Source organism: Engraulis encrasicolus, chromosome 24 (assembly GCF_034702125.1).
Source record: "Engraulis encrasicolus isolate BLACKSEA-1 chromosome 24, IST_EnEncr_1.0, whole genome shotgun sequence".
Classification (NCBI taxonomy): Eukaryota; Metazoa; Chordata; class Actinopteri; order Clupeiformes; family Engraulidae; genus Engraulis; species Engraulis encrasicolus.
In genome coordinates, this window is record NC_085880.1 from 24,867,782 (window position 1) to 24,877,781 (window position 10,000).

Consider the following 10,000-nt stretch of genomic DNA (forward strand, 5'->3'; position numbering starts at 1 on the left):
CCTAACTTTTCAATGTTATTACAGCCTGCCACTGGAGGTACGGCGCACATTAAGGGGCTACTGTTATGTCTAGAATGCACTGTACCATACTGTTAGGATTAGGTATGTACAGTGTAAATACCCTATAAATATTGCATGCTGATACACGTAAATGCACTTAAAACGTATAACAAATATGAATATGTCACTCTACCCAGTTAAATGGGTAACACACACACAGTGTTGAACTGATAAACAGCCCTATGATTCTCAGTGTTCATTTTCCCACACTGAGGGAAATGAGGAAGGCATCTGGCATGGTGAAGCATGTGTGAAATGATTACTTCATAATTCATGATGGCTTTCTGAAGTTTCCGTGTCTCTGTGTGACATGCTGCAGTTCCATTTTCCTTCTTGATGTAAGCAGCACCGCTAACGTGGCTCAACTGCCTAGCCAACATCTGGACACTTGTCATGTGTAATGTGGGTCACCACATGGGAAACGTACTGATGTTTGTGTGTGTGTGTGTGTGTGTGTGTGTGTGTGTGTGTGTGTGTGTGTGTGTGTGTGTGTGTGTGTGTGTGTGTGTGTGTGTGTGTGTGTGTATGTGAGAGAGAGAGAGAGAGAGCGAAAGAGAGAGAGAGAGAGAGAGAGAGAGAGAGAGAGAGAGAGAGAGAGAGAGAGAGAGAGAGAGAGAGAGAGAGAGAGAGAGAGAGAGAGAGAGAGAGAGAGAGAGAGAGAGAGATAGAAGACGATGTCACTGACGTTTGTGTATGTGTGTGCGTGCATACAGTATGTGCGTGTGTCTGTTAGGACAGAAACTGTTCTGTACTTCTAGGAAGCCTTGTGATATACATTACATGTGTCTACAGGCATAGAGCTATATACTGTGTATGTATTGTATGTCACCAAGCTGTGCATAGACGGACACTGTAGACTGAGACAGACTGACACTGTACTATGTAAACTGTACTATACAATCTGCACTATACATTTGAACAAATTCTACTGACGATTTTGATTTACCTTAAAACATTTTCTACAAGTGCAAATGTTACTTATTGAATGTTGGTGGGGTTGCAGGTTAACCATTTTTAAGAATATGTACTATTATGACATCACGTTGGGGGTTCCACAGGCTCATAGGAGTCTGTGTAGATAGAACCTTAGAATCCTGGGTGAGTTCCCCCAACGTGATGTCATACCTGCAACCCCACCTACTAAGCAAACTTAAAATGGCTCTATGTAATCATGTAGCAGAAATATTTACTGACTCTTTAAAAGCAAGTTTTGTAACGCACACTTCACAATACACGGAGAGAGATGCCCTTCCAAACATTGGCTCTCCAGCAAACAGCAAAATCAGATAGCAATATACATTCTTATGTTTATTATAATTACTTCATATAATTGTCGTCACAATTTAAACTGCTAAATAGGTTGAAAGGACTCAGATCTACTACTGAGGACAGACGTATGAATGTGCACCTTTGTGAGCGTGTGTGTGCTATGACCTACTATTGGACATGTCTCACAGATGGAGCAGGGTATCCTCCTCCCCCAAGGCTCTCTGCTGCGCTTTGGCTTGGTATCATGCACACACACACTATACACACACACACACACACACACACACACAAGCACAGACAAGCACACGTACACACATACGCACACACACACACACACGCACACACACACAGGCACGCACAGGCACACATAGGCACATACACACACATACACGCACACACACGCACACACACACACACACACACACACACACACACACACACACACACACACACACACACACACACACACACAAACACAAACACAAACACACACACACGCGCGTACGCAGACACACACACACACACACACACACACACACACACACACACACACACACACACACACACACACACACACACACACACACACACACACACACACACACACAGAGCGTCAGAGTCAGCGGGGTGTTTTGAATGTGCCAGGAGAGACACCAGACTGCTGGCCCTGAGCAGCAGGCATGTCTGCTGTGTGTGCATGTCTGAGGCCTGAACAAGACAGCGTGCATGTATGTCACAGAGTGTGTGTGTGTGTGTGTGTGTGTGTGTGTGTGTGTGTGTGTGTGTGTGTGTGTGTGTGTGTGTGTGTGTGTGTGTGTGTGTGTGTGTGTGTGTGTGTGTGTAAAAGAGTTTGCTAAGGGTAATGTAATATAATGTGTGTGTGTGTGTGTGTGTGTGTGTGTGTGTGTGTGTGTGTGTGTGTGTGTGTGTGTGTGTGTGTGTGTGTGTGTGTGTGTGTGTGTGTGTGTGTGTGTGTGTGTGTGTGTGTGCGTGTGTAAAATACTTTTTGTGTGTGTGTTTACCTGTGTTGCTGTGTATGGACATGTGTATGAGTGTACATTGTGTGTGTGTGTGTGTGTGTGTGTGTGTGTGTGTGTGTGTGTGTGTGTGTGTGTGTGTGTGTGTGTGTGTGTGTATGTTTACTGTATACCGGTATATGTGTATGCCATTACCAGGTGCAGTAGTATGTGGTGTCCGCGGGGGTTGATGGCGGCCGCCTCGTCGTACAGGCTCTTGGCCTCCAGCAGGTTGCCCCGGGCCTCGGCCAGGCGCCCGCGCAGCAGCAGCACCGAGTGGGAGGAGGGGAAGAGGGTGCCGGCCTCCTGCAGGCAGAACTGGGCCTCCTTCACACGGCCCTCCGCCATGAACAGCTCGCCTGGGTAAACACACACAGGTCAACATGGCGTCACACCAGAGCGTTCACATAACACGCCGACTTGAACCGTCAATTGCGTTTTTTTTGCATCACGTCTTTACATGTGAACTCGTGCTGCACACCGGCCTCTGACAGGTTAGGTTTAGGGGTGGTTTTGGTCAGGGCACAATTTTGCCACTTCCCTTACTTGTTTCGCTGTCCTTGGCAAAGTAAAGCGGCAGAAAGATTGCTTTCCTGACAGGTTCGGTCGTCACATCGGGGAGACAATGCGAAACTGGTCAAGTGACAAAAGTGTTTTCCCATGGCGCTGAAGACCACGACTTTACTTGCAAACGCGTCGCAGATATTTCATTGGTTGTCGCTTTTATTGTTTTCTCTATTGAGCAATATGCATATGTACATTTGACTACATTTCTGCAAATTATCACACGTCAGTCACACATACACTCACGTACATGCACTCACGTAAGCACAAAAGAATGCACGCATGCACTAAAATAGCCGTTCTCCAACTTCAGAACACCAAGGCCCACTTTGAAATGTGAAAAAAATCTGGGGCCCACCAAACCATAGCCCAATATATATTATTAAATGATATTAAATTATAGGCCTATTACTTATATTATATTATAGACTATTACATTACATTACATTACATTACATTATTATCATATTGTTATGATGAATAATAAGTTAGGGCCTATTTGCAGAAAGTTGAGGCCACGGAAGGGCATCTGTAAAAATGCACACTTGTTCAAGATGTTCAAGGGGTGACAAAGTAGAAAATTACTCCTAAATAGGCTACTGAATATGAAATTAGCACGAAACAAGCCAGCATTCACAGCTCAGAGAAATATGCATTAGCTATATACTAAAATGCTCCATTAATAGTTAGGAGGAAATAGCCAACTGTAGTAACTCAAAACAGCAATGTTTCCTCTCACAATTGACTAAAAATCATTTCAAATATCCATTTTACACATACATCATCACCATAAGCATGAAAACACACCATATCACGACGGCAGATAGAAAATGTAACACTGTACCTCGCGGGCAACTCGCACTAATTAATTTGCGGAAGAAAATTACTTCCGCGATTGAAATGACACAATGTTTACACATAAATCCTGCCTAATAGTACATCTTACTGCATAAAAACACCAAATAAGGAAGTGACACTCACGTTTCTGGACGCACACAAGAAAGACAGACGATAGTTAAACAAGATGTGAATATCTAAACTAACACCATGTGAGTAAATTTGAGCATAATTTCCCCAGACCTCTCGTGGCCCACCTGCAATGACGCCGCGCCAACCAGAGGGCCGCGGCCCATAGTTTGAGAATCACTGCACTAAAATGTTGGCCCTGTCACACGTACACAGACACACACACATGTAATACATGCATGTGCAAACACACAGACAAGCATACAGACACATAGCCTCCACACGATACGATACGAGACGATACGATACGATGACAAATTATTGTCAGTTTACACTGAAATTCATTTTGCATCCCTGAGCAAAAGTTGTTTAAGACAGGACATACACATAACATCACAAGACTATTGCACAGCTGACAAGAACAGAACATGGGACCTTGGGCTAGTAGCCCAAAGGACACAGGCCTATACAGACGCACAGACATATATGCAAACATACATTACATACAACCCACATAACTTGAAGATGTTACCATCGTGGAGTGATAACACTATAAATACAGTCTTAAGACTGATTCAGAAGGATTGATTGAGGTATGAATGACTGCTTAAGTCTGTTGCGGTTAAAGAGGGGAACTCTGAAACGCCTACTTGAGTGTAATGGCTGATATTCTTGGTGGAGAATGTGAACATGTAGTGTGTACACACACACATACACACACACACACACACACACACACACACACACACACATGTATGCACGTGCACACACCATTCTGCTTTATTTTTGCTCTGAACACAAACTGACAAGGTTGATGTTATATTACATAACCAAAAGCTAGCCTGTATGCTTATATTCAAGCTAACAACACATAATCACTCTTCCCCTCCGCCCTTTCCTTGCTCTCTCTCTCTCTCGCTCTCGCTCTCTCTCTCTCTCTCTCTCTCTCTCTCTCTCTCTCTCTCTCTCTCTCTCTCTCTCTCTCTCTCTCGCTCCCATTTTTCCCACACACTGACTCGTGCATGCATGCGAGCAGAGGCTGCCAGAACGTGGAGCCAAGGGCACACTTGTCCAAATAAGGCCATTGGCTGTTGCCCCGGCCTCCTGGTCAGCGTTGCCAGATAATTGGGCTGCTTAGGATGACCGTCTGAGGGTAAAAAATGGTATCAGGCGGGTTTTTCCTGCAGACTTATCGCCGTAGAAAAAAGTAGCTGAAATTGGGCAGGATTTAGTGCTTCCAGACAGGGTTTGAACATTTTTTGGGGGGCTGGAAATCATCAGTCACATCTGGCAACCCTGCCCCTAGAGTGCAGCCGCTGTCTGCTGTGATTGAGTCCCAGCCCACGGTCCTGAACTGACCAATCAGGATGCAGTATAACTGGACTGGCCAAGATACTAGCGACCAGGGCATCTAATATGGACCCACAGAGAGGAAAGGAGAGCAGTGACTACAGCAAGGCACATACTGCCCTACAAAGCAAAAAGGCAGTAACTGCATTGTTGTTGAAATGAGCTATTGTGATTTTAACGCCATTTATGTAAAAATATAAAATTAAATGAAATGATTGATCTGCTAGGAATGTGGTAATATACTGTAGGGTAACAAAAAATACATATTTCTACGGACTCCTTAAATCCACCAGCACACACAAGTGCACAACAGATATCACCGTTATAAGAGGATTAAGAGGTCAATAGAAATCAGAAAGTGTAGCCCGACAACAATGACCATACCATACTGTACCTGGAGCAACATCCTGAGGGGACAACTTCCAGCAGGAGGTGGGACCACCCTGTCAATATTAGCAGGGAGGCCACACCTCCAACTCCACACGTCACGCATCAACATCGATGCGACTACCGGTATCTAAAGGAGACGGAAGCTACACCATCAAAACGTGAGGTATAGGATAAAGCTTATATTACATGTCTGACACAAGAGAAAAGCTTCAGACTCGAATAAATTGTCTTGTTTTTGGGGAATCCATCTTGTTGTTTTCTCCAGTCAAGGTTATTTCAATAATTCTTGACCCCCTACGTAACACCGCGTACGTTGACCCCTTACATGTTATGCCAATGCCATGTCAGTTGTAGGCAGGGGGTGTCAAAGAAGGTGTTACTAAAAATGCTTATCCCATTGGCAGATGTTTCACTTGAAATACATGATTTTCAGGTCAGTTTGAGGAATTTCTCCTAGCTTAAAAATGGGCATTTTTTGCAGTATATGTCTGCGTGAGTCAGGCAGAGAGAGAGAGAGAGACTTCCGGCATGACGAGGAGGTGAGCAGACGTGTGAAAGGGGGCTCCAGTTAACTTTCATATAACAAAGACGAATAGCCGACATTTATTCTTTTTTTCTGTGGTTTACGCCTGGATAAGCTAAGTTGGGATACTTTTAACGCCGTTGTGTCGCACAGCAGCTCATTGAACGGTCTTTATGAGCAAAAAGAAAGGTCACGGAAAGCAAGCCTCTGTTTCTGCTAAGCTAGCAAATATGGCGAAAGAAGCAAGAACAAGGACTGGGAAATCTGACGACAGCCCGATCACCAAGAGTGACCTTGAAACTCTTCTGAATGACCAGCGAGAAAGCTTCAAATCTGACGTGGCTTCTTTGATCAAAGAGGCAACGGAATCGCTCAAATCATCAGTTGGCTCACTCAGACAAGAAGTGTCATCTGTTAATGGCCGGCTCACTCAAACAGAGGTGTTGGTGGGGGAGAACTTTGAAAAAATCGCGGAGATGGAGACCGCTATTAAAACGCTTCAAAAACAGTGTACCAAACTACAAGATAAAGTCGACGACCTCAAAAATAGATCCAGGCGTTCGAATCTGAGGATAATCAACGTGCCTGAAGGCTGTGAAAAGGGCCAAGACCCAGCTAAGTTCGTATCTGATCTGCTAATGGAGGTGACGGGCTCTGATGTCTTTAGCAGCCCTCCAGAGATAGAGAGAGCGCACCGCACCCGCCGAAGATCGGAGGTTCAGGACAAAGAGAAGCCCAGGGCATTCTTGGTGAAGTTCCTCCGTTTCCAAGAGAAGGAGAACATGCTGACCTGGGCCAAAAATAATCAGATTACCTACCGCGACTCTGAGCTGAGAATCTATTCAGATATGAGTGCTGATCTGGCCAAACGACGAGCAGCATTCAACGACGTCAAGGCTGCACTGTATCGGAGAAAAATCAAGTTCCAGTTGCGCCATCCCGCCCGACTTTACGTGTCATTCCAGGACCAGGACTACTTTTTCGACACACCACACGAAGCCAAAGACTTTTATGACCAGCAAATCAACGTCTCTTAATAGCCCAGGCTATGATGACGGGAAAAAGGTTTGTTTCAGCCCCAGATGTCTAATATGATAACAAAATGATAATCTTCTTTAGTAGACCTGGTCTTTGAATTAATAGGCTACTGGAACTATAGGCCTATTCTGACTGAAAAATGTAGGCTACTCTCTTAGTACAGTGGCTTATCTGTATTTTCTGAACAAAAGTTTCTGTAGACCTATTTTTGTCAATATTACCGAAAAGTGTATTTTTATAGTACAGTGGCTTATTTGCAGTTTCTGAACAAAATTTGCATTGTTTTTGTCAATATTACTGAAAAGTGTACTTTCATAGTACAGTGACTTATCTGCATTTCCTGAACAAAATGTGCTGTTTTATTGTCAATATTACTGGCGTGTACTTTTATAGTACAGTGGCTTATCTATATTTTCTGAACCATTTTTTTTATTATTATTATTTTTTTTATTTTTTTTTAATTATTATTGCTTTTGTTACTACCTATTATAATTAATATTATGATGGCTATTCTTATTTAATATTATAATTTGGAGCCCCCAGGACAGTATAAGTAGAAGTAAAGTGAGTAATGTCCCCCGGAAGGACATTTTGTGTAATCCTGCTGCTAGTTCTAGTTCCGAGAACATGCTTAGGAGTGTTACATAGGTTATACACTCTCTGTTCTTAGAGTGTATGGGGTTGTGTTGAGGGAGGGGTAGGTGGGCAGTGGGTGGGTATGTCCTCACTACATTTCTTGAGATTTTGTTATTTTATGCCCACTTCCTTGTCTATGTGTATATGTGCTCCCTATTCACTCATACCATTCCCCTCCCCCTCTCAATATCTAGCCATGGCCAAACACTACAAGTTTACATATTTGACCATTAGATATGGCTAACATCACCAAAGGTTCTGGGGCAAACTTGAGGTTTGTGTCCTGGAACGTTAAAGGGCTAAATGGCCCAGTTAAGAGGGGTAGAGTATTATCTCATTTAAAACATTTTAAGACAGATATAGCCTTTCTGCAGGAGACCCATCTAATTGCGAAGGATAACCTCAGACTGAGGGCATCATGGGTGGGTCAATGTTTTCATTCCAATTTCAGTAATAAAGCACGTGGGGTAGCTATTCTCTTCCATAAAAAAGTCCAGTTCATCCCAAATAAGATAATAACCGACAGTCAAGGCAGATTCCTCATAGTTACAGGTTCACTTCATAATATTGCTGTTGCTCTTGTGAACTTATATGCACCCAATTGGGATGATGAAGCATTTGTCACAAAGGTGGTGTCAGCCCTTCCAAATCTAAACAGTCATCAACTTATTTTAGGAGGTGACCTTAATTTTGCAGTAGATCCATCACTGGACAGATCTTCTAACAGGCAGAGTTCCCCTTCTAAAATGGCCAAAGCCTTCACAAGTTTCACAGAACAAATAGGAGGTGTGGACCCATGGCGCTTCCTCAACCCTGATAAAAAACAGTTCTCATTTTATTCCCCAGTTCATACAAGTTTTTCACGCATAGATTACTTCTTTATTGACAGGAATTTTCTACCAGCCGTCACTCACACAGAATACACAGCCATAGTCATATCAGATCATGCTCCATTACTCCTGGATCTTTCCTTTAAACTTTTACAAAAAACACGCCCCCCATGGAGGTTGAGTGGGGCATTACTTAATGATAAGGCATTTAAGACCATCATCTCAATAGCAATTGATGATTTCCTGTTAAATAATAACTCAGATTCTATATCTCCTTCTTTACTTTGGGAAACAATGAAAGTTGTTATTAGGGGAGAAATTATCTCATACTCTGCTAGCTTAAACACATTTAAAAAACACAATCAAGAACAGCTACTGGACAATATTAAAAAGTTAGATGACACAATATCAATGTCACCATCTCCAGAACTTGTAAAAGAAAGACAAAATTTGCAAATGGAATATAACCTCTTAACGACACATGAGACAGAAAAGCTACTATTGCACTCAAGAGGCTTTTTATATGAACATGGTGAGAAAGCAGGGCGGCTACTAGCCCATCAGCTCAAGAGTCGCACAGCATCTCAACAAATTAGTCAAATAAGAACAGATACAGGAGACCTCACAGTAAACCCCTCTGTTATTAATGATACTTTAAAAAAATACTACACCAAACTATACACTTCTGAAGCTTACAACACTGATACACAGAGAAAAACCTTTCTTGATAAATTGGAATTTCCACATATTTCATCTGAGACATCAGTCTACCTGGACCAACCTTTAACAATTACTGAAATCACTGAAGCAGTTAAACTAATGCAAAGCAGCAAAGCCCCAGGCCCAGATGGGTATCCTATAGAGTTTTACAAAAAGTTCATTGGTAAATTAGCTCCTTTTCTCCTAAACATGTTTAATGACTCTCTTAACCAGGGCATATTACCTGAAACACTCACAGAGGCTTCCATAACACTGCTGTTGAAGCCAAATAAGGACAGTACAGAATGTGGCTCATATAGACCGATCTCACTTCTGAATACTGATTATAAAATCTTGGCCAAGATACTAGCAAGAAGATTGGAAACTGTTTTACCCGACATCATATCATCAGATCAGACAGGATTCATGAAAAATCGCCATTCTTTCTCCAATATTCGCAAACTGCTAAATATACTTCTAGCTCCTGCCCCTACTGACAAATCAGAAGTGGTGGTCTCACTTGATGCTGAGAAGGCTTATGACAGGGTGGAGTGGGAGTACTTGTTTGATGTCCTTGAAAGGTTTTGTATAGGCCCCAAATTCATATCATGGATAAAATTACTTTACACTTCCCCCAAAGCTTCAGTAAATACAAATGG

At 42.8% G+C, this 10,000-nt stretch overlaps 1 protein-coding gene across 1 annotated transcript in view; it reads right to left on the bottom strand.

The window, feature by feature from the left end:
• Positions 1-10,000, bottom strand: part of ttc7a (tetratricopeptide repeat domain 7A) — a 68,630-nt gene that overhangs the window by 7,733 nt on the left and 50,897 nt on the right. The window contains exon 20 of the mRNA XM_063191516.1: positions 2,502-2,704. Coding sequence (XP_063047586.1) covers positions 2,502-2,704 — 203 coding nt within the window. The remainder of the gene's footprint in view (positions 1-2,501; positions 2,705-10,000) is intronic.